The sequence below is a fragment of the Cheilinus undulatus genome, linkage group 9, assembly GCF_018320785.1.
Source record: "Cheilinus undulatus linkage group 9, ASM1832078v1, whole genome shotgun sequence".
Classification (NCBI taxonomy): Eukaryota; Metazoa; Chordata; class Actinopteri; order Labriformes; family Labridae; genus Cheilinus; species Cheilinus undulatus.
In genome coordinates, this window is record NC_054873.1 from 46,709,877 (window position 1) to 46,735,074 (window position 25,198).

General features: G+C 39.7%; 1 protein-coding gene across 3 annotated transcripts in view; it reads right to left on the bottom strand.

The window, feature by feature from the left end:
* slc45a3 (solute carrier family 45 member 3) overlaps nucleotides 1–25,198 on the bottom strand; it is an 87,306-nt gene that overhangs the window by 19,326 nt on the left and 42,782 nt on the right. For all 3 annotated transcript variants that reach the window (XM_041795466.1, XM_041795467.1, XM_041795468.1), the window contains one exon: nucleotides 6,627–6,990. In XM_041795466.1, coding sequence (XP_041651400.1) covers nucleotides 6,627–6,774 — 148 coding nt within the window. In that variant the 5' untranslated portion in view covers nucleotides 6,775–6,990. The remainder of the gene's footprint in view (nucleotides 1–6,626; nucleotides 6,991–25,198) is intronic.

The following is a 25,198-nucleotide window of genomic DNA, read 5'->3' on the forward strand; positions in this document are numbered from 1 at the left end:
CTCCAAATATCCTAAAAGAGCCAGATAAATGGAGACTTCATTATCTGATACACTATAACAGAGGAAACTGGAGACAGTAAGTAACAACTGGAGGAGAAAGCAGCCAACAAATGGTGATTAGTTAAAGCAGAAAACAGCCGTCTGAGAACCTGACACTACTGCTTGGGGAAATTAGCTTTAACCCTCCCAGGACACACTATCTGTCTTCATTCAAATAACACTCAGGCACTCCATTATAATACAGAGAGATGAGAATTACGCTGAGTGCAATTTCCAGATTGGCTTACAGTACAGGCTGCTTGGGAGGAAGTCTAGGATGAAATCATTTTTCTTCATATTTACAGCTGCATTTACTAGAAGAGAAAGTAGAAGTGCTTGTTTTTCATCTTTAAACTTGAATACACACTTCTGTCATCCGTACTGAGCCTTTCAGTTTAGTGGCTATCATCTGTAGAGTCACAAGACAATGTCTCAAAGAAGCCTTTAGTGGAGAGCATGTGAAAGCTATTTGGGCTGACAGGATAATGCAACTATTCACATTTCTTACTGGTAAACTTATTTACAGTGTGCAGATATATATGACAGAGCTAGCTGTGTGTGCATGTCTGAAGTTTGTGAGCAAGAAGATAACTGAGATTTAACAAAAAAGAACTAAACAAACAAGCCTGTCTGAATGTTTACATTAGACCGAGCTCTGAATAGTTACAGTAAACTCTTACAGCCTGGGTTTAGATAGAACGGTCTGAGGCTACAATTACACAACCAGAGATTAAATTGAATTATACCTTAGCCAGACATTACGGTGCGGTCATCAGATGCACATTCTCTCTCGAGTGTTTGTGGTCTGTACATCCGCCTGTTGCACAAGACGGTGTGTTGTACACACACAGTAAAATGAGCCGCTTTTCCTGCCTCCTCCAAGAATTCCTGGACACGGTGGAGTGCTTTGTTCAAAGAATCTCAGTAGAAGTTAAAGAAAATTCATGCAAGGCAATCGAGATTATGCATTTGGATAGAATTTCATACCCTTATCTATTCTCCTCATTGACCTGAGTCCTTATTAGTATTTATTCTTTTCTATTTCTTGGTGAAAAGACAAATGACACATTTTTAATGGTAGTTGGATTGACTGCATAGAGTTTGAGTTATAAGGTTAAAAAGGTTGTGATTCCATCTGTTATACAGGGCCTACTTAAAAAGTATTCACCTCCTTGGATGTTGTGTCCTTGTATTGATTTTATTATTTTATCATGGTTTATATAATTTGGCTTTTTGACACAAAGAAATAACAAAAAAACACCTTGAGTGTCAAAGTGAAAACAGATTTTTACAAAAGAATGCCACTTAAATTAAAATACATCAAATAAGTGACTGCATAAATATTCACCCCTTCAAGTCAGTATTTAGTGGATGCACCTTTGGCTGCACAGCACCGAGTCTGTGTGGATGGATCTCGATCAGGCTTGCACACCTGGACACTGCAGTTTCGCTTTATTTGTCTTTGCAAAACTGCTCAAGCTCTGTCCTCAAGTCAAGTTTTGAGGAAAATTTCAAAAGCCTTTAAAGGACCGGCTGATGAGAAACATCCCAACAGCATGATGCTGCCACCTCTGTGCTTCACAGTGGGGATGGTGTGTTTGTGGGGACCTTCCAGTCACAGGTGTCTTTATACTAGAATTACTTGAGACACATTCACTGCACTCAGGTGATGCCCATTTCACTAATTGTGAGAAGACTAGCACCAACTGGCTGGACCTCTGTTGAATAAGGTAAGTCACTTTATAGGGGGTGAATATTTATGCACTCTTTTATTTTACATTACATATTATTTGACATAATTTTATAGAAATCTACTTTCACTTTGACACTGAAGAGTTGTTTTTTATTAAAGCCAAATAAAATTGACCAAAATTGATCTTTAAAAGGGGTGAATACTTTTTTATGGGCACTCTGTCTTTTTATATGGCTGAAAAGTACATTTCTAAACATGATCTCTCAACATAAACAGCCATTTTTCCCTATGCCTTCACCCCAGTCAGCAGGAATTATTCAGGAAAATTAGCCTTGAGCAGCAGCAACAATCTCCATGTATGTAATAAATCCACTTCATTCTGTTTTCTGTTAAACAGTGTGTTCTTCTCTGCTCTTTTTTTGATAACATGATTGTGTGGAACTACACATAGCTTTAATACAAAGACAATAATCCCCCTGTAGGGTTGTACAGCAGACTCTGTATCTGACTAACCAAGCAGCATAGTCTCCTGGTTTGAGGTGCATCTTAAACGAGCAGCTCAGAATGATTTCAAGGGTAGTCCTCCAGGAAATTTCTGGAAAATTTCAGGAATGCATATGTGAAAACAACTACTGAAGTGTCTGTTTACACTTTCACCTCACAGAGGGAGACTTTCACTCACACTAGGCTTTCCTGAATACCACCTGCTGTGTTTTCAACCAGCTCTTTCTCACTCCAGGCAAACATTTTAGCAGGAGCCTCACTAGAACAATACAAGCAAAGTTGAGGTGAAGGAGTCACCCATCTGTGCAGCGGCTAAACCTGGAGTTTAGTAAATGTATAAAAAAAACATAATATTTATCTCTACAGTCTTCTCAGAGTCCTGATAAGTTGGTGATTTAATGTAAACAATAAATTCAAGTCTATAAATTCATTTTAAATACTTATTCAAAATGTTGGCTGTCCTTTTAACCAGTATAAAATGCTATGACATTTACCATTGGCTGTTGAAAATTAGCTCCCCGTTAATGTGTAATGAAAGCAGCGCAAATGTGCTAGGAAATGTAGAACAGACTTGTGGGTGTCTGCTCCACTTCTACAATGGTTTCTCCCTTGTTTAGTCATTATTCTGCATATAAAGAATGAACTGTACACTGCTAAGTCAAATAAACTTGTTTGAAAAGACTCATCAGAGACAGTGACCAGCAGAGGTGGGCTGTGCGACTGTCTGTACATTCCAATAATCACTGCAGGCTGAGAGCCTAAATACTGTGTTTTAACTGGCAGGAGTGCAAACTCCACATGGTGGAAACAGACGGCACCAAAGGAGCTACACAGCTGCACAGAGAAAGCATGTTGTGGTCTTTGCTGTAGCTCATGGATATCATTATGCAGTTAGACAGTTTAAACCTTTATCTATACATCTTTTATACCAGAGTGGCCTATATTCCAGATTTGAAAGTATTCATGTTTTTGACTCATAAATAACCAATAAAAGCACACAATGTTATGAAAAACGACACAACCTCTAGTTTTAGCTTGAAATCAATCATACAGTTGGTCCGATGCCTCTCTAGTAAAGTCTGATCTAAACACGTGTATCATGGGCTTCATAAATGTATTACTGCAAAGCAGGACTGAGTTAAAGTGGTATCATCGTCTCACAATCATGCTTCGCTATTTCAGCAGCAGTCTGACACCTCAACAGTGGAAAAATGGACTGACAGTGAGATAAAACTGTGAAAAAAGTCTGTCACTCCATTGAAAGCATCTCCCCATAGACTAAACAGAGAACAAACATTCAAACACGTGCTCCCTGCTTCATACATGAATTCTAAACTTTCAATGTGAAAAAAAAAAAAATTCTTACTTTCTGGTTTGTTTTGTCTTTTCAGTCCCATCCCTTTCTAAATGTGGTGTCTGGGTTGATTAATTTCCTGCTTTATTTCTAACTAGGGAGTGTTTTATGAACAGTTACAATGCTTGCTCGGTGTTGCTATGGTGAAAACTGTGTTTGAGTTTCAGTGTTTTTCTGTTCAAACACTGTCCTACATTTATTTCCATTTATAGTCCCGGTAATTTTTCTACAGATCCTACATGAAGCAGATGAAAAAAACAGTACAGTTTATACTTCATAAAGTCATGGGAAAGCTTTGTTACAGAGCTGAGCGAATCAGATGTTAAGTGTTTTAGATAGATGACCTTTGTGTATGGGAGAGATGGAATATTTATGCACATTATACAAAGCAACATGAAATACAACTGCAGAACGCTTTGAAATGAGAACTTTTTTAGTGAGCTGAGGTTGTCAGAGTTTTAGTACTTGGATATTTGATTCCATGTGCTTTAAATAATACAATATCCAGTATTTTTTATTTAATAGTACGGAGGAATCAAGGTATGGAGAGGAGAAACAGATAAAGCACAGTCATATTTCTAACTCAAAGCAGCCGAGAGCTGAGAGAGAAAAAGAGAGAGTGGTGGGTGATCAAAAGACAGTGAATGCTATAGAGACAAACACAGCAGTGATATAGAGAAATGAGATGCTATTTTCTGGATGTTTTATAGCAGCTACACTCTAAAGAACTTATACAATATTTCTGTGCCCATCTCTCTCTCTGCCTCTCTGAGTGTTTAATCTACTGGTCTTTGAATATGTCGTTAAGGTCAGGTGTATCTTATGTTATACTACACGCAAACTTTACATTAGAGCAGAGTAAAGAGACAAGGATCTCTCCTGGTCCCTAAACATTGTTCTTTACATTTCCACCTGTGGACATTGAAAGCTTCACACATCTGCACAAAAACTGAGACCCATTAAATATGCAAAATAATAATAAAGAATTCTAAAGTGCAGATTGGAAATAAAAAATAACTGAATTAAACCCTTTTAAGCTTTCCAGATCACTTTTTGTTGCTGTGGTATCTAAACAGGTATTGATAACATTAGATTTACACTTGTATTGTTAAAACTCTGAGTATGCTATAAATATTTATCTTAAAAATCAAACCATTTAATTTAATCAATATACTTTCAAAATGTCTTAATTTCTGGGCACAGGTTTATCTCAATATACAGAGGCTGCAGACCTGCAGATCTGAACCAGATCCCGGCGCATGTTTGGTGTGTTTCTAGTCTCTCTCTCTCTCCTACCTAATTCATGCAAAAAGCCCCCAAAATAATCTTTTTTTAAATGAAAAGTCTTTACTTTCTAGGGCTAGTCCGATCTGAGGCTCGCTGTGAATTACTATTTGTCCATTTCATCCTCACGTGTGTGGTGTCACTCAATATTACCTGACTGCTCCGTATAGAGTCAGAGCCTCCCCAGTTTGGAATCCTGAATATCAAACATGTTTGGCATTTATGATTCCTGATTGGGCTGCTCCTTAATGAATATCTATGACAGCCAATAGCAGAGCCTGACGAGCCACCAACTAGACGCTGCAAACTTTGACAGCTAACAAACATGACAGAACAGCAACACAAGTGTGCCCCGAGTCAAACAGAATACTAGAAAAGAACACCAGCTTGTGGAATGAAGGCAGAAACACAAATATATTATTTAGTGTAAAACATACCGTAAAACCTTTTCTCTTCTCATTTCTTTTGTCATTGAAAACCAGAAAGCACACCAGGACAACCAATCACATGGTTGATCGAAGGAAAGTGTATGGTTAGCTGGCACCGGCTGTATTCTGAACTAGAAAATGGAATTCAAGTTGTATATAGGCTGTTGAGGCTTTGACTTATATTTAACTGAAGTGATGATTAACCACATTAAACATGATAATAATCTGCATAGAGGAGCAAAGGATGGCAGACCTAGCAGCTAATTTTAGCCACACTCTACTCAGCATGCCAGCCTAATGTCATAACCACTGACACTACAACCCTGAAATGAATTTGACTGTTTTCTGAGAATGTTCTTCTTCAGGCTACTCTGTTAAATGTAATTTAAATGTGCATTTAGCCTGAACATCCTTATATGAGTGGTATCGCCACTGTTGAATCATTACTACGAATGGCTACTGTGTGGTGGTTAAATTGATTCAAACTGTCCTCATGTCTGTGGTGTCCCACATTTTTAAATTCTGTGAACATTTTGAAACCGTCCTGTGTTGAACCAGCCTAAGACAGCTTAAAAACTACTGAAAAGAGAGTAGTTTCACTGAGAGAAACACAGTTTCTCTTTGTTTGTTAGTTTGCTGTGTAAAGTGAATTAAATGAAATGCAGAGTGTCTGTCTGGAGACTGAAGCTCTTCCTCCAGCAGTTTGGCCTCCTGCTGCCTTTAAATTAGTGCCTGATCATGACCTGAACAGAAAAAAACAGATGATCTGGCTGCTGATTTGTGTAACAGCCTCAATTATGTCTTTATGGGCTAAATGGGAAAGAAGAAAGGAGCCCTGAGGCTGAAACCGCCTACATACAACTACACAAAAACGTAGCCACGACTGGACAATGCTGGACACACCTTCAGGCATAAAACTAATTTATAAAAACATTATTTTTTAGAGGGAGACGTCGGTTTTGATTTACAATACCTCTTATGACGTCAGCTGAAACTAATGAAATTGTTTTCCATTTGTATTATGGCTTTAAATTAACCACAGCAAACAAAGTAATCAGACTGAATAAATAAAATCTTATTGCTTTTAAGCCCCATGTCAATAGACAAAGTTATTAGAGAGTGAGCCAAAGGCTCTTAAAGGATATAAAATCTAACATTTAAAACACTTGGACAAGAAACAAAAGACTCCTGTGGTCAGTAAACAAGCCACAGAGGACATAAAAGCAGCATAATGAAAATGTAGGAGAGAATGAAGCAGGAACAAAACACAACAGGGTCCTGGTAAGCAGATCTCCCCTTCTACAGGACCTTATCCATGCCTTACCTAGCACCATGGTCATGTAGCGCTCCTCCACCCCAGCCTCCAGCAGCAACGGGGGCACGTATGTGATCCCAGCTGCCACACAGATCTCCAGGCCACAGGTCAGGGAGTTCAGCAGGACGAGACGCCACTGAGACCTCCATCCAGGCATATTTACAGGGGGCTGGCTCGTCTTTCCTCCCCTCTGGGATGGCCACTACTGAGGGCAGGGGAGGGGGGAGGGACCTGGGCAGGAACAGGGGGGCAAGCTTTGGGAGGCAGATGGTGCCCCAGTGGGACCGGAGGGCTGTCGGGGAGGGACAGCGGCACAGACACGTGTATGTCTCAGATGACCTGGAGGATTCATCGTCTTCTCAGCATTCTGGATCTGAAGGAGCAGAGAGGGGGGAAACTTAGAGCAACTTATAAACAATCTAAATGTGCCACACAGTTTTTACACAGACTCTTCACTATATGTCAGACATTTTATTTACTGCTGTTCAACGTCTGGAGCACAGCTCACCAGGTCATGTCCAGGCTTCTACATCTGGCTGTGGGCATCCTCAGGTTAGGGGTAGGGATGTCCCAAACTGTTTGTATGCTTGAATCTGATTGGTCTACTTTTCCATTCTGATACCTTTTTCTCTTTGCACTTATTGGTCCATATTCTCATTTGCAACATGAGAAACAAACCACATAATGAAACTATTTTCCTTCTATACTTGGACGAAAATGTATTCTCTAATAGAGCGTGATCCGTCCTTTTTCTCACTCATTAAGTCTGCATTATGGTGGCCATATTACTACATAGCACATGCTCATTACATAGAAGGCTCAAAACTACAACTAACAAGGAAACTAAAGTAGCTTTAAGTACAAATCTTTGATGCATTTATGTTTATTTCACACAGAAACATCACAACTATCAAAACTAAAATGAAGCCAGACAGAGATTAAAGATGCTTTTATTAAAATTGTAAAAAAAAATATTTTTGAATAAGAAACAGGCGTACATTCCTTGGGACTTAATCTCGTAAATTTGTGAATCATCTTATGCTTTAAAAAAGCAAAGGTTGGAAAAAGGATTATGAGGAACAGGATTATTAACATGAAACCAGCTTAGACATAAACTAAACCTCTTAGAAATATAAAAATAACTGCAGGAAAATATGTTTATAATGTAGTTTATTTGCATGATTTTTCTTTTATGTTGCAAAAAGTCCGACTCAATATTCTTAAGTTCTTTTCAGAATTGTGTTATAAGCATTAACAAGTTGATATTTACACAAAGATATGCTATGAGTCATGATTTATTTGAAGAAATTGGGCAAATCTATGTAAATTAGTCATTAACACCCCCAGATAGCTGGGATAGAATGATCTTTGTTTCATAAGCAGAGGTTTAGTTGTTCATTGAGGCTGTTTGAATGAATTATTGAATATTCTGCTGCTTTAGGTCAAACCTAATGAAAATCAAATGATACTGATACCTGTTTTGATATCAGGCTGTGTTTGCACAATCTAAATAATTTGTAGGCGTATGCCTGTAGTTTTTGATTGACTCATTGTAGAGCTACTTAATCACTGCAAAAAGCCTTATCAATAATATTATGATTGATCATGAGATTATAGTTTTTATATAGATAAGTACTTGATTTTACATCATCTCCATCATATTTCCATTGAACTCCACAAACAAAATAAGATGATAGAAATATATCAATAATAAATATAAAATCTACAGCACAGTCATCACTTAAACTTGATTATCTTGTTTTCATAGTTGTGGGTAGAACTGCCCTGTAACTTTACAGTTTGTGCTGCATGATTTGGAATAATGTATGATTGATTAAGCTGAACAGTGTACTGATTGTGATCTTGTGATTTTAAATAAATGAGTACTTGATTGGTTATCAAGGAAAATTCAGAGAATAATGAATAGTTACAGTAATAACTGAAATTGAATTACTTTGTACAAATTTATTCCTCCTCTATGCAGCTGTCTTATAAAACAGATGCATTTTTGTTCAAGAATAGCCTCTTTTCAATACTTTTGTTCATGACAGGAACAGCAAATGTGTAAAAACATGTAGTATTGAAAAAGTATCTAAACTCTAACAGCCTTAGTGTGCCGATGGTCTAATGAAATGGTTTTTAAACTTTTCAGCTCACGAATAGTTGGCAGAAACTGATGACCCTCACTTTACCTGGAGGTGGTTGAAGCATAGTTGAACACAGCCATCAACATTCAAGAATAGTCATGTGCAGACCTACATTCTAAGGATGTTTTTAAACATGACTTTGATTTAAGCACAAATTTCACCAAATGGCCATGACTTTAATTTTACACTCATTATTTTCAGTGTAATTTTATGCATATCTTTTTAGAAAAATAGGTAAAATGCACAATTTGAAATAATTTTAAAATGTTTTTCTGAAGGCTTCCAGTGACCCCCTCTCAGTGTCTCATGACCCCATTGTTGAGAACCGCTGGTCTAATGGGTTCTTGGCATCTTCCATGTACAGCAGCTGTTCTTCTCAAGGCAAGTAGGCCAGGCATGAGCTCACCTAAAGCTGCTTTTTTTGTCATATATCCCACTCTATGTCTCCCATTTCCAACACTATCTACTGCTCTGTCTCTCAAATAAAGTATAAAAAGCCCTCCCCGCCCTCTAAAATCCTAGCATTTGGATTTCAAGCCCACTTTTTACTCCTAAATTACTCTGCAGAGTTACAGTAAACGTCTTTGTTTGCAGAAATGAATGTAATGTTTTTTTTTCTTAGGTCAGCATCTGTGAGGAGACATTTCCCTCTCTAACTCTCTATTTTCTTGTTTTAAATTACCAAGACTTGCATGCAAACTCCTGCACGATGTCTTAATTGGACACCAACATGCAATGTGTTAGGGTTAGCCATTCACTCAGCAGATTTTGGTAAAAACAGGGACTGAAGATCTTACATTTTCGATTGCATTAGTAGATTTCTTTACTATTATTAATTAAATAAATCATAATTAGCATGTTATAAAGATGTGGTACTAAAAAAGTGTGAAATAACCGAAAATAATGACCTCATGTTTGACTTGAGAATCCAATTAAAACATACTCTCACATATTTTTTTGCGCAGAAACGTGGAAACAGCAGTGACAGTCTCCAGGATATAATATTGATACATTCTCAGCTCCTCACCAACAGCTTCAGGACAGCAGGAACAACAACAGGCGGACATAGAGATGAGTCAGCTGCAGAGACGTGGCAAACACACCGAGCCATTTGCCAAGACCATTTTTTTTTCTCCCCCTGCTGCTTCGCTCGCCTTTTTTTAGTCTCATAAACATGTTTTCTGGAGATTTGATAATCAAGTAATCGAGTCTCAGTTGAAGTGTTCAGTCTTTTTTCCACACCACTCCTTCCTTTCCCTTCTTCATAATAACTAGTATTAGTGGGAGGCTCTCGAACACAGCCTTTCCTTTGCCCATCCCGTCATTATCCTGATTATCAAGCTCTCTCTCACGTACAGGAGTCCTCCTTCCAGAAATTCTCTGAGAGCACTACCATTGTTCAGCTCTGTGTGGGTGACAATTTTAGCTCCTGAATAGCCATGACTATAGAGAGGCTGGAAGGCTGGAGGTAGATTAAGTCACATGTGAGAGGGATCATTTTACAAAGTTAAGACACTTAAGTTGTACCAGAGACACAAAAACTAAGGAACTGTACCGTCTGTCTGTCTGTCACCAAGGTGACCAACAACAACCGGCTCTTTATTTTAGACACACAATCTCACACTGACAGGCAAGTCAACCACACCTAGAAGGGTTATCTTTGCACTGACAACAGCTGACACTCTCCATTTCATAAAGTCAAGAAGGCATGTGCTCATCCTCAACCAAGTCAATCCTTCTGTGATTTCAACCAATCCGATCCTTGCATCTGATGTCGGTCTGACTCTGAAAGCTAGATGAGGTAATGATGACAATGGGCCAACCCTTGAGGCATCAGTTAACACTGCTATTGGCCCTTCAAAAACACTACATTTGTATGTAATGAACAGATGTCAGCAGCAGATGTTTATCTGTTGTGTCAAATGCTGGCATTTAGCACACTTGCTGGCTGATTAAGAGAAGGGATTTGTTATTGGGCACATCATGTGACCTGCTGGACTGATTCTATTGTGTTTCCGTGGTCAAACGTGTGAAAATTATGGTAATGTGAGAGTTTTATACCAATGGAAACGATGAAAAAACACTTTAAGCATCAGTATCAGCATTGACAAAACTAAACGCTTAACAGGTGAGGGTTTAACTATACATTTAATCAAACAAAGGAAGAAGAAAGAAAGTAAGCTGTATGCAAACATGAGGGAATCATGGTAGTCTGTCAGTACCAAGCAGCAACCTCTGGTCCTGAAAAATGAAGCCAATATGGAAGTGCAAAAAATTGCAATACAGTGAGTGTCCACTTAAAGCTGGCTGCAGGAACACCAGAAATCCTGTCTGAACACCTGTTAAAAAGCCGTGTTTTACTCTAGAAATAAACTGGTTTACAGCCTGGTTCAAAAAACCAAACGTGTCTCATTAGCTAATGTCTTCATGTGCTCTCACTGTACAGGGTTGAATTTTTTTGTACCATGATTGTTTCGATTATATTTAGGAAAAACCTCACTGAGGACTGATTGGAGTGTCTTATTTGATTGACAGATAGCTCAACAGGCAGAAGCTACATTTCTGTCAAGCAGAATGCTAGCTAGCTAGCTGACAGGAAGTCTAACTTAGAGGGCAGGCCGTTAGGTTGATCTAAAGTTCGGCTGAGACCGTGATTTGAATACGGAAACCGCCACAGATTGGCTTGAAGAGCTGTTTGAGTCTGCCTATTGTAAGCAGACGGCTGACGTCACACAGGCTTTGTCCAGTTCCTTCTACAGTCTATGGCCAGTACATAAATCCTTTCTAAAGGTGCTCTACCTGACCTCTACATCAGTGTGTGAAAACATCTGATGTGAATAGATGTTAAAGCAAAGAGCTCTGCTGCAGATACCAGGAGCTCTGATGTTACAGAGCAGCGCAGTGCTGCAGGCCAAAGACTTTCTTAAATCACAGACTGGCAACTCAATTTCTGCTGCAATCAAAGTAATGCTCCATCAATTTATCAAGTGCATGACATTTTAAAACTATAGAATAGCATTAGCTGTATAGAGCTTTCCATCAACAGCAGCTGTCAGCCAAACAGCCAATTACTCACTTATAACCTACTTTTTCTTTGTTGACTTAACAGAGGGAATGACAAGTTGTGACTGGCTTTACCTGACATGTACGAAGCATTCACTCCTGCTAAAACCATAACATTCAAAAGACAGATATCTGTCCATCCGTATAAACTTCACACTCTGAAAGATTGGGTGTGGGGACTGGTCATGCCGGCAGACCAGTGGTTCTCAAATGGTGTGGCACTGGTGGACCTTGAGCAAAGTCTTGGTGTGCCGTGGAAATATATTCAACCATAAGTAATCACTACAGCTATACAGTGTGGCTGTAAATAGTTTTTATTAGCAGTTATGACAGTGATAAAGTCAGAGGCGGAATAAAGAAGGAGCTGGGGTGGGGGAAGGCTGTAAAAAGAAGCTTGCAGAGGAAGCGGCAAAGTGTAGCCAGGCAAGAACAGTTTAAATACGGCAGCATGTGATTTGCCAACAGCGTGCTCAGAATGAATAAGCTCGCCATCAGCTGATGAGGGCTTGTGTGAAATCAGCTGTTCTCAGTTAAATGGCAGTGCTTGACTCCGCTGCCTGCCTGCACTAATGCCATACACTTGGTTTACTGTAACATGTAAGAGGCTGTTTTGTAGAGATAAGCTTTTGGTGTGCCTTGGTCAAAAAAAGAAGCTCTAGACTGCCCAGCTGCCTGGCTACTTTTTTACTCTAGCTTTCAACTCCCTAAGTCCCAGTCTCATCCTCACAGTGATAACTACACAGCAGGTTATTGATTTAATACTGGTATCAGGTTTGATCGGTACCAGAGTTTATAAAGTCGGATCAGTATATCACTAAGACCCCTTAAAAATTTGATAACAAACCAGCCGGCTTTACAGAATGACTGTTCATAAGTATACCACATGCTATGCTAAAAGCTGCTACAGCAGCCTCAATTAATGCATTTGTCAGGCTACAAACACACAAACAATAATAAAAGTGCCACAACAACTTTGAACCTGAACTAGCCGCTTTGGCTCTGTTGAGTTTTCCAGCTAATCCCTCCCAGCTACAGTCATTTACAGCCCTCTCTTTCACTATAGTGTTTCTGAAATGAAAAAAAAAAAGCTACAGTGAGTCTGGAGTTTGGAAGAAACTTCTAACTATTACCTTTCTAAAGACACCTTGTTTGTGCTTGTACTCCAAATGGTTCAAACATAGCATTCAATTTAATGTGGTTATCCCTGGATAGGTGTTTTAGACTCATTTTACCCAGAATTCTAAGTAGAACTATTTTAAGTAAGGGTCAGCTGGTACTGTCTGGTGATGTGTATTTATTTTGACAAACAAAACACTTTTAATGTGACAGAAATACTGCTTGATAAAAAAAAAAGTTAAACACTCTAGCATTAGATCTGTCAACATGAGAAACAGCACATAGAACAGTAAGTTCACTATGTCAGTGGCACCCAGGACTCGGTGTTGATTGGATGGTACTTGTTTGACATCTAGCCAGTCAGATAGTGGTGTAGGTGGGACATTAAATGTGACCGGGAGAGAAAGATGGACCCTGGGGGGAGGTAAAATAGTGTCATTTATATGCTTCATTTTGGTGATCTGTAAAATTAAATGCGGATAAAGATAATAAACCACATGCTTTACATAAGTGGTTCTCAACTGGTGGGTCGGGACCCAAAAGTGGGTCAAGAAGCAGTTCTCAGTGGGTCGCAGATAGGTGTCTGTAAAACAAATGGTGGCAAAAGTACTGAAGTCCGTAGCGATATCTTTTATATTACCCTGCTTTACTGTGAAATTAGGTAAATGTAAATGTTTGGTCAGTATTTCGACTAATTTAACATTGTTTTCTTGAAATAAATAAAGCTACTTTTCTTATGATAATGAGGGTGTTTCTCAAAATCTCATCAATCTTGTCACATCCACTTTTCATATCATGTATTTTGGTCTAATCATGTTCAGAAGATTAAATTTACAAAACCTGCTGTCAATTTTGGGGGGGAATTTGGGTGTGATTTGTCTTAAGAGAAACTGGTGGGTCCTGAGGCTGAACCAGTTGAGAAACACTGCTTTATATGAGCCCTATTAATAACCATGGCAGGTAATTGGTCAAAATAAAACCTCTTCAAACTAATTGGGGGAGTTTTAGCAGAGGAAAAGCAAAATGTCTAGTTTAAATACCACCAGACTGCCTCTAATCTGTGAAGATTTACATACAGATCTCTCTACTTCCTGGTGAGCGAAAACAAAAAGTAGAAGCGGGATCAGCATTGTCGTCATCATCCTCCAGCGAGGTGTTAGTTCTTTTAGCAGAGGGAAAGAGCAGGAACAGTCAGAACAGCCGCAAAAACAGAAACAACAAGGTGCTATATTTGCATTTGGTGTGACATTTCTCTGCCAATGCTGCCCATCTGTTCTCTGCCAGCCAGCAAAATGGATGTCATCATTTCTAGCAAGACTTGGGTAATCACAGAAATGTGCTGGGCTCAGTGAATGATCTAATCAAATCATGCTGCATTCCAAGGAAATAAATCTTCTGAGGTTTAAGAAAATCACTTTGGTTAGGTAACATGCTCTGAACATGCTGGCGTAGACAGCAGATAGGATATGAAAAATGATTTCTCAGGAATCCAGAGTGGTTTGGGAAGTTGCAACAGGCAGCGTCAATCATCGACTCAGCATGTGTCCTTAAATGTTACAGTCACTCTCAGAAATCGCTGTCATCAGGCTTTACAGGCTCACAATGCCCCTCTGAGCCTCCTTGTTCCTGTCGCATCATCGTAATCAAAAATGTTATCCGCATGTCATCAGTGATGCTGTCAGACTGCCTCCAGCATTCATACAGCCCCAGCTCAGCCTTTATAGTCTTTGATAGTCAGGCTCTTTGAGAACGTGTGGGACAAAGCGACAGTGTTAGCAGGCTGGACCTAGCAGGGGCCTGGGTCACTGAGAAAGAGGACCATTTCACACCCGTCACATCTCATTCCCACCCAGCCTGGGCACGCTGAAAGACACCCATCAGGGGACCAGCCTCTGCCCCTGCGGCCTGTCTGGCAGCTACAACCCCCTACCACCATATCCTGTGCGTGCGTGGATATGTACAATCAGCTCCCCTCCTCCTTCCACATCTCTGCATTTCTTCCTCGTCCTTCTTCAACCCCTGAGGTCAGCGCCGTCTCTGACCTGCATTCTAAGAGGAGCCTTTTGACATATCTGCCCACGACTGGTTATGCCTTTATGGTTCTGGGGTCTCAGTGTGAAAGCTTCTGCTGCCGCCCCAGCTGACTCTCTGTCAGACGTTCTCACCGAAAACAGAAGGGTCCTCAGTGGCAAGAATAGAGAAATCTGATTCGTCCGTACAAGCAGGCGTGGCTCGTCTGGACGCCTGCCCAAATGCATGTCAGATTCCAGGGGTTTGTAAATTGAATGGTTGCTGAAGTCTTGACCCGAGTGGCGTTGGCAAGTCAGACGGATGTGAGGGAGGATGGAAGGGCAAAGAGATGGTGGCAGGAATAAAGGCATTCCATATAACCAGCCCAAAGTCAGATGTAAAAATACAACCAGTGTTCTTTTTAAATACAGTCGACTAAGGCCAATGCACTCTCAGTTTCCTCCTCTAAGGATTGGTGCTCTGACAACCCACATGTCCACGCCGCCACTCACTTAAAAGCCCATTTGGTGCACAAAACTCCTCAAAATATTCTGAAATTTTTATGTGTGAACATAAATGACTGGATGTTTTTTAGTTAAACCAAAATTAGACACTGTTAATCGCAGTGAAAGGCAAAATAAATGTGATTTTCCTACAAGTGATGTAGGACCAACTAAATCATTTCCCCTGAATTTTCTTATTTATATATTTTATGGCTGTTAGATTTTTTAAAGTGGTGTGATGCTCACAATCATCAGTCCATAGGTCAGAACTTACACTTTGCTTCACTGTCTTTAATCTTCAACTCTCTGTAAAGGTAACATGTGCATCTAATAGGATGCTAAAGGCTCTTCACAAACGTATTAGCCAGCCTGTGAAAGAAAGCAGTTAGCAGTGGACTGTCTGAAGGAAGGCAGAGCAGAAAGAAACATCAGGCAGAAAGACGCATGACTTCAGGATCTAACAAAATCCAGCACCTTCCTGTACATTTGTGAGGAGGAGTTGGTGTGTTTCCACCTCCTTTAGGGCATAACCACTGTGAAAGAACCAAAAAAGAAATGTTTGCCCTGTATCACCTTCTTGATCTTCTATCGCTGTCTTTCTGTCTTCGCTCACAATAGCACTGTGTTGAAATAACAATTGTATATTTGTTTGTCATTAATACTTCCGATACCACAGAGCATTAAAATTCAGCTCATTGTGATACTGTTTTCCTTCTGCCATATTTATTGCTATTTTATCAGGACTTCTCCTGGATAAAAGTTGTGTGTGTTTATGCACATTAATCCTTTTTTAAATCAGCATTTTACTGTTTTTCTTATTTCTGCTGCTAAAATGGATGCACAATATTGTATTTAGGCCAATATCTGATATGTCCATATTTCCTTCCTCCTAATTTTAGCTGATACCGATAGATGAGCACCTTTTTAATGTAAAAAACCCCACAGTGTCTTCTGTGCAAAGAAAGGTTGAGTCGAGCAGAGCTTATAAAGGAGCAGAGAAGTAGACAGTCTGGTAGCAGTTTTAAGTTTGGAGCTCCATTCAGGATGTTCAGGGCTCACGGTGGACCTCCTAGACTGTGTGGCGCAGTGTTAATTCCATCAACTAAAACTATTAGTTGACATCCTTTCTTTCCATGACAAAAACTAGACTAAGACTAACTAAAATAGATCTGTGATGACTAAAATGGACAAAAACTAAGTTTAGTTTTCATCAAGATGACTAAAACTAGACTAAAATGTAATGCAGTTTTCGTCAAACATTCTAAATCCATGTTATTTCACTACTGTGGGTAAATCTGTCAAAGAACAATGCATCTATAGCTCTTCTGCCTCTCAGCTGTAGAAAGCAGGGACCCCAGGTTTGGCAGATACCAGGTACCAGATTTAGGTAAGACAATAAATATTTGGACTAAAAGTAAAGACTAAAATGTGGGAACTTTTAATGGACTAAAACTAGACTAAAATGTCTTGAGTTTTCATCGACTAAAACTAGACTAAAACTTAAAAGGACAGAAATGTCTAAAATGTGACTAAAACTAAAAGACATTCCATCTTAAGACCGAAATTAAAAATAGCTGCCAAAATCCTAGGCAACCACCTATATCTGATACCTGGTACACTTGTAAACTTTGCCAATATTTAAAGCCAATGTGTGATTCACACTTCAGGTTTGTACAGCTGATGTTGACTTAAATGTCTGTAGAAATTTTCATAACTGCCTTTGGATGAGTATGGAAATCTGATCCAATACCTACCGAACCAAATTACAACACAGAAATCAAAACTTCATTTCAATCACTGCCACCCCAGTGTGACCCCCTGCCATCCCAAATGAAGGGCAAGAAAATGTTTATGGAATATGTGTGATTTATGTGTTACACTGGTTTCCTTTCTTATCCCATATTCGTCTGGTATCTTGTAAAGACATTTCTGTAAATAATTTACGATACCCAGACAGCTTTTAGTCTCCCACTGACTTTCAACACACTTTTTTCCTCCACAAGTGTTGATTCAGACACCGTTTAGGCACCGTATAAAAAGTTTAGATTTAGCACCGCTATCAGAAGTTAAACACACACTCGTTGCTCATGTTGCTTTAGCACCATCAGTCCTCTAACTGCTGCTGACATCAGAAAGGATTCTGACGAAGATTAGTCAGTTAAAAAATCATTTCATCAAGCAGCACAGATGTGGCAGAAGGGTGTGCTTCAGGTCATGTGACTAACATTGGTTGTTCTACCATGTGGCTATTGCACAGGCGCAGATTTCCATCATGGCTGTAATATAATATATTGTTCAGCCCTGGTAAATGCAGTTAAAGCTCTCAGACATGGAGGCTGTGAACACAAAAAGCCATTAATGGGTGCTGGTTTGGCTCATTTGGTGGAGTGGGTGGCTGTCCTGTCTAAATCAGGGCAAAATGCCCCCACATTTTTTTTAATGTTTAGGTTGTTTCATCTGCAATCTTGTATTTCTGTCAGCATTATAGTGTCAGTCTCAGCTTTGACTGACACATGTAGAAGACCAACTGAGGAAGTATTCAAGGGCGGGTTGTCCTGATAATTGCTAAAAGTGCTCATGCCGAGTGGACTAAAGACACCTCTGACTCTACAGTCTGCTCCAGTCCTGTCCTTCGTCTTCCCACAGCCACAGAGATACAAACACAGCAGCTCTCCCTGTCACCTGGTGTATTTAAACACTACAGCCTGAGTCTGGCCGGCGAGGGGAGGGGTGGTGGTGGTGGTGGGCTGCTTTTGTTAGCTCTCCCACTGCTCCATTACCAAGCTCTATTCAGCTGAAGGCCCCCCAAAAACAGTCCTAATGACTCAGAGCGGTTTTTGTACAATACAAAACAGGCTTTGTGTACATTGTGCCAGAGAGAGAAATGTGATATAGTGAGGTATCAAGTCCATTTCCAAGTCTTTTATTAACGCTGAGTTCAGATGGTAGGTTATAGAGAGTGTGACTGAGTGTGTGTACGTGGTGTTGGGTGAGCAGGATGGAGGTGGGGGTCTCCCAGCAGACAGCAGGGTTTGGAAAAGAAGAGAGGAAGGAATTGCTCTGAGATGACATCAGAGCCACAAGCAGAGTCGTGGCTGAGGCTGCAGAAACCTCAGCAGGAGGCTCTGGCTGTGTGTTTGGCTCAGGCTGAATGGCTGCTGCACCGCTGCCTTTCTGCACATTAATGGACCCAACCGTGTGCAAGGAGGAGCAGCGAGACCGGCTTTTCTGCTGCCTGCTTCTTTGACATACTCCCACAGTCCTCCCTCTGTTGTAAGGCACTCAAATTAAACCAGAATTTCAAATTTCAACACAATACTAGAAAAAAATCAGCACTGTTTCAGTCCACGAGCAAGAGCTAGAACCTCTGCTGGCAGTTCCATGCCTCTAACCTGGCATGCCTAGTTGGCTGTGTCACATAAACATGGCATGGGCCATGGCATGGCATGTATTTCACATCCATCTGGGCAACACCCTATACATGTTTTTGGGAGAGGCAGAACCTGTTAAAATAAAACTGAGAGGATGATTGTACAACTGTCTACATTTCACGTTCATTAAGGACCGATAAAATCACAAACACGTGATGTAGTAGGTGTGCACTGCCCTAGGGAGTCAACTGCATAATGTGAGCTGGACAGGCAGCTGTTATCATTGTTCACTACTAGTGGAGCCAGTTCCAAGAAGAAAAGCCTTCATTGTGGCTTTCTGCTCTTCTTTAGATGAAGAGCTGATCTCCAGTTCTGATAAAACTGCCGCTACAGCAGCATCAACGCTAATCTCCTCATCCACCACCATTGTTTACAGGCCTGAAGTCGCTTCAGCTAAACCACACCCATAGTGACCGCCTTCCCTTCCTTGCATGACACTGATTGGTCAGGCCATTCCCTGACCTGGAGCAAGCTTGAAGCTTTGCAGATGGATCTGATTAACGACAAACATGGAATCTGGCCAGTCCTAGGTTAATATGCCTCTGTAAGGCACGGTTTCCCAAACTGTGGTCTGGGGTGCCTTCGTGGGCCCTGGAGGTACTGCAGGTAGGCCACAAAAGACCATTTACTTTGGAAAAAACCATAAGAATAATCTAACAAATAGAAATCACAATTCAATAAATCATAAATAGGAGAAGGCAGATGATCAACCAAGTCGATTATGATGCCCTTATTTGACACTTAGCTGATTAGCATTTTGCTAATTGATAATCAGTAAAAGTCAATTCAAAGGTGCATCACTTCCTGTTTCCGTCTGCTACAGTGTTGCTCTGTGCCATTTGTCATGTTGACAGAGATAAAGCTACATTTATTCTTTTCCTTAATTTTTCCCTTATGCAGTTATATCTTTGTCATTCTGAAGTACAGTCTGTTTTAATGACAAAAATATATCGTGCATCATCATGCACTAATTGGCATTGATAACAGCCCTGAAAAAGCACTATTGGTTGACCTTTAATAGTAAGTACTAGTAAAACAAACAAAGCCCGATTTAACCTTTATGTCACCCTTGAGTGTTTTGGAGGCACTGACATTACTCGGAGAGAGTTTGCATGGTCACAAAGTACATTCAGAGAGATGAATATTAGAAAGGAAAACATAGGTGACTTAACAGACACCTGATCCTAACTGTAATTGGTGACTCTGCAAATCCTTCTTCATTAATGCAAAAATGACTGAAGGCACTGCTGAATCATTATAAAAGCAAGCAGCATGATGGGATGTTTGAAGTCATTTTGATAGGCAAAGCAAACTGTCCACAATGAAACTCTCTGCCTATAAAACAAAATTATGGAGGTAAATACTTTGAGTCTTTTAAGGTGTGTGAGGGTTTTGGTGGGCCCCAGGAGAATTTCAGCATTCAAACTGGGCCACAGCATGCTCAAGTTAGGGAAAGGCTTCTCTAAGTTCTGCAACTGCTGGACAGTGAAAGTACAGTAGTGGGTGGAGAAGGGATGGGCTGGTTTTAAAACTTGACTTCTGGCCTTCAAAATTGAATCACTTTATCCTCGAGTCAGTGAAGAGTTCTGCAGTTTGAAGAAAAATCCCTCACAGCATTCTAGAAATATTGAATTCACAAGAATGGTCAGGATGAATCTACTGATAAACATACAGACAACACAACAACAGAACTCCTCTGGCCCTGGTTTGCTCAAGCACAGAGGTTAATACATTGTTTTTTAAGACCAAAGGCAGCTATCAAACTTGTGCACTGTGTCTTAATTGCACAAATATATTGGCAGCATTTCAGCATCAAAACACTGCATTCCTTCCTCTGCTTTCTGACAGTTTTCACTGTAAGAGACATTAAATGCAACTTTTGAATCTTTGTGAGCTGCTGAAAGTACCTGAGAAATGTCAGTATTTACCAGCCTGTCAGTTTGAATTGACCACAGCTGCTGCTGCTTGTTCTTTTGTGGCAGCTTTGGGCTAAAATATTACTGCAGATCTGTAGTTATTGGAAGCTCTTTTCAGTTCTGTCAGCCTCTAAAATAAAAGACTGTATCATAAAGCACCAACGAATTTAGACAACCTTATCCTGTAGCTCTCATCCTCTGCTCTCTCATTAACAAAAAACGAGGCTAATTAATGATGATTTGATAACAATACTGCAATAATGTCATTACCTCAGTGTCATGTGAAGACAGGCACCAACACATCTCTTAGTGAATAGATGTGTGTATTTCCTTACCTGAATTGGATGTTATAGATCACTACATGCACACTGTTTATTGTTCAGTCCTGCTCCACTTCCTAACATTTGTAAGCCTTTCCAACATTTTATCACATTTTTTTTGTTTAGATATGAGAGGACATTTCAGCTTCCGTTACCTCTTAAAATCGTCTGATTGTTGCACCTGCTTTACATTTTTTCAGCTCGTTTCATCTCCTCTTTTTTTGCATACAGATAATTTAACTGCCACTACACTCATACAGAAGGCTTGTGTTCAAACCAAGCCACTGCATGCATTTTGACTGCTGGATTGATGTTATATATCTGACTTATATATCTGACTGCAAAGACCGCATGTGCAACTGTTTTCTAACAATATTCTATCTGAACACATAGTTTAATCTACAGCGATACAAGGAGTGGGTCTATTGATAACACCATATCTGCTGCAGGTGGCTAAAGTAGGGTGGTCATAACACCTCAGATGTGAATATTAGCAGCACTGCTAAAATCCATTCATATTGAAACCTGTTTTGATGAAAAGGTAACAGAAATAGAATTCTTGGGCACCAAGTATTTAGAACTTCCTCCTTCCTACAAAAAATTGCAACCAAACTCCTACACGTTGTTTAAATTGCAGAAATACTTCGGCAACAGTTCAGTACAGAAACTTTACCTTTGTATTTGCGTGAATTAGTGTGCAGAAATGTGCTGTGAAATTTCATTTAACACATTCCTCTCCATTACAAAAGCTTTTTAATTCATATTCATTGAAATAACAGAAAATGTAATGTGTTTTTGAAAACTACTGAAGAATGGACAACCTTCACCTGAAGTCCACATGCATTGAGCCCTCCAGAGATTAACCATCATTGTGTGACTTCAGACCATCATTACCTCAGTTCAACCTTTGACTTGTGCTTTGTCACTCAGTTAAGGGTTACGCTAACTTGTACATAAAGTTTTCGTTCTTGTTTCGTTATCCTCAGTCAGCATTTGTGATGAAGAAATTGAAGATTTCCACATAGAAGGAGGATATGAAAGTGTGCGTCATGGTGTCTCAATGCATGAAGCTGTGAACCCTTTCTGGTGTGCAAAGCATTCATTTATTCATTTATTCATTTTGCAAGTCTACAAAACTCCTGCTGTATCACCTCCACTTCTCTTTAATATAATGCAAAAAATCTCCCAAAACCTCACTTTAACAACTCCAAACTGCAAATACTTTGATCATAACTTAAACAATGCTCTTTTTTGCAGCAGTAAGATTATATTTTTCGAAACTGCTAAGAAACAGACATTTTCCATGTAATATATCACATTTCTAAACATGTAACCTTTTCCCCTGTCTCTCTCAATCCGTCTGCTTTCCTCCTTGTCCCCCTCTCTTAAATCCATCTCCACCAGCTGTTCCACATCGTCCCGCGGCCTGTCATCCAGATGAGGACACCATCCGACCTCTGACAACCTTTTACCAAACACACCGTTTCCTTCTGTTTCTGACAACTAAATAATAACACGGAACAAGTTTAACTACTTCAATAAAATCTTTAGTGTCTGATTTGTGTCGGGCCTCCTCTCACTTAAAAGCTAGCTCTGACTCTGCTGACCCTGCCCCCCAGCCTGTAATCTTAAGCCCACATCCGTCACTGTGACCCTCGACCCTGCCTTTCACTGCAAATCATGTGACCGACCTAACATTTCAAAGCTGTCTGCTGCTAATATTCTCCGTGTGTACCGTCCTCCAGCCTGGTTAGATGAAAAGTCAACCTGTCACCGCTTCTTTTAAAATAGTGCCGCCGAGAGAAAATATGATGGAACAGCATATATCTAATGAAGGAGCTGGAAAGACGACCTTGTCTCATTTTGAGGGTCTAATGACACTCCTCGCTGTGCCAAAAATGTGAAGTCCTCCTTCCATCCCTGCACCTAATTAAGACGATGACTCAGAGCAAATCCCTAAAGTTTAAAAGACCCAAAAAGATGACAGAAACTAATAGTTCATGGCTCCAGAGAGAAATGCCATCAGTGTCTTCAGGTTATAAGAGAGTGCAATACTGAGTTTGAAAGGCAGTTTATAATTCATTTACAACACTAATCCTTTATTAACCGCATATCTACAAGCAGGGATGAACCAATACACTCTAATTATGATGTAATAGCATGATTTAAATAGCAAGATAAAACTTGTTGACCTTCGCTAGTCATCACCAGAATTACTTGTCTGTTAAACTTATCACTAGTAGTTTTATTAGGGATGCACTGTTCTGCATTTTTGCTAACATCCAAAATATTTACAGATACATTTTAGCCGATAACTTTATTTATACATGTAGCTCAGAACGTTCAGAATTTTTCATATCTACTAATACTTAAAATTTACTGAGCTTTTATCATGCTGGTATTGATAATATTGTCAATCCCTAAAAATACAAGATTTCAATTGATTTTACTGCAATGTAAAAACATATCTCAATATTTTCACCTGAATCTGGTTATAATATGGCACCAAGGCCAGACAGGCAGTGGCTACAGCACATCTAAATCTGTTTACAGGCCACCATTAAGAAAGAAAAACTAATTTAGCGTCTCTAAACAGAACCAACTGTCCATTTTATTTAACATTATAATACAATTCAAAAACAAATTTCCTCTAGATAGGTAAAGCTGTTTCTCATATCAAAATGAGCATGATCCAAGGCTAAATCTGTGAGCCCATTCAAAGCAATATCCATGATGACTCAAAATCATGGTAAGGGACTAAAAAGCACACCCTTGACCTTCTGTGGTTTTAATTCTTGCAGCACAGTGAGGTTTCACATGTATATTTCATTCTATATTGCAGTTGCAGTTATGTGAGCTTTGTTTGAACCTTTGTAGAATTGCCAGTGACTTTGCAACAATAATTGAAACTTGAATTGGCCATTTCTAAAAGCTACAGCCCTGGCTAATGGTGGGTGGCTTTGTTACAGCTTGGCACTGAGGTAACACTGCAAAGCAGATGTATTGGCCAGATTCCATGTCTGTCATCAGGAAGATCTTTTTGGCAAAGCTCCAATCTAAAACGATTGAGTCAGGTCTGGAAACAGGCATTTGAGAACAATGAGGCGGTAGCTATAGGAGGGGTTTAGTTGTACTGGAAGCCAGTAGCAATGGCTGCTGTTGGTGTAGCCTTTAGCTTGGATGTAGCTATAGAGGCAGTTTTATCAGAACCAAGCAAAATTTCTTTATTAAAACGAGCAAGGAGCCATACTACAAGCTTCTTTTTGCAGCTCTCTCAAAAGACCTCGGCATGAGTTTTATCTGCCAACAAAATCCACCACTCATAAGCTGCATCAGCGCCTGCCTGATTGGCCTATAATGAATGTGACAGACAGAACACTTTTCCTAATATTTTTTTTAAAAGTCCTGCCCCATCCGAACACTCTGGGAGGTTTCCCAGATGAATGTGAAATATATCCATGCAATGCAGAAACAGTCTATCTGGCCTATCAGGTTAGCACTGAGGGCTATCATAAAGGATGAGGGATGCACAATATTATCTGTATGATAATGATATCAGCAAATAACAACATTTCTGCTGAATTTTACAGCCAATATTAGCTGTACATATTAGTAATATATAATCAAATAATGGCCGTAAATACTGGCAGTCAGGTAGAAGTGGTTGCCTCTGGCAGCACACACTGAAAAAACTTAAAACATTTACAATATTTTTGTCTTCTTGGTGATTCTGCATCCACCCTACCACTTTGAAACATTCTCAACCTTAAACTCATCACTCATTACTTCCATGACTTAAAATTCTCGTCTTCAGCAACAATGTTCATTTAGCGGAGCTAAAACAGTCTAAAGTACTTTTCTGGATGCAATGATTTCAACTGTTACACATTTGAATTGTACTGTAGGGTACAGTTACATATTTATCTTTAAATATGGGATCCAGACTTTAATCTTGAAAACACTGGAACAAATATGTTGGTTATATTTGGGTACCAGTGGAAAAACTTAATCAGAGGTTTCACGCAGACCTAAAAATGCACACCAACACACAACATGAGCAGGTGAACATGAGAGG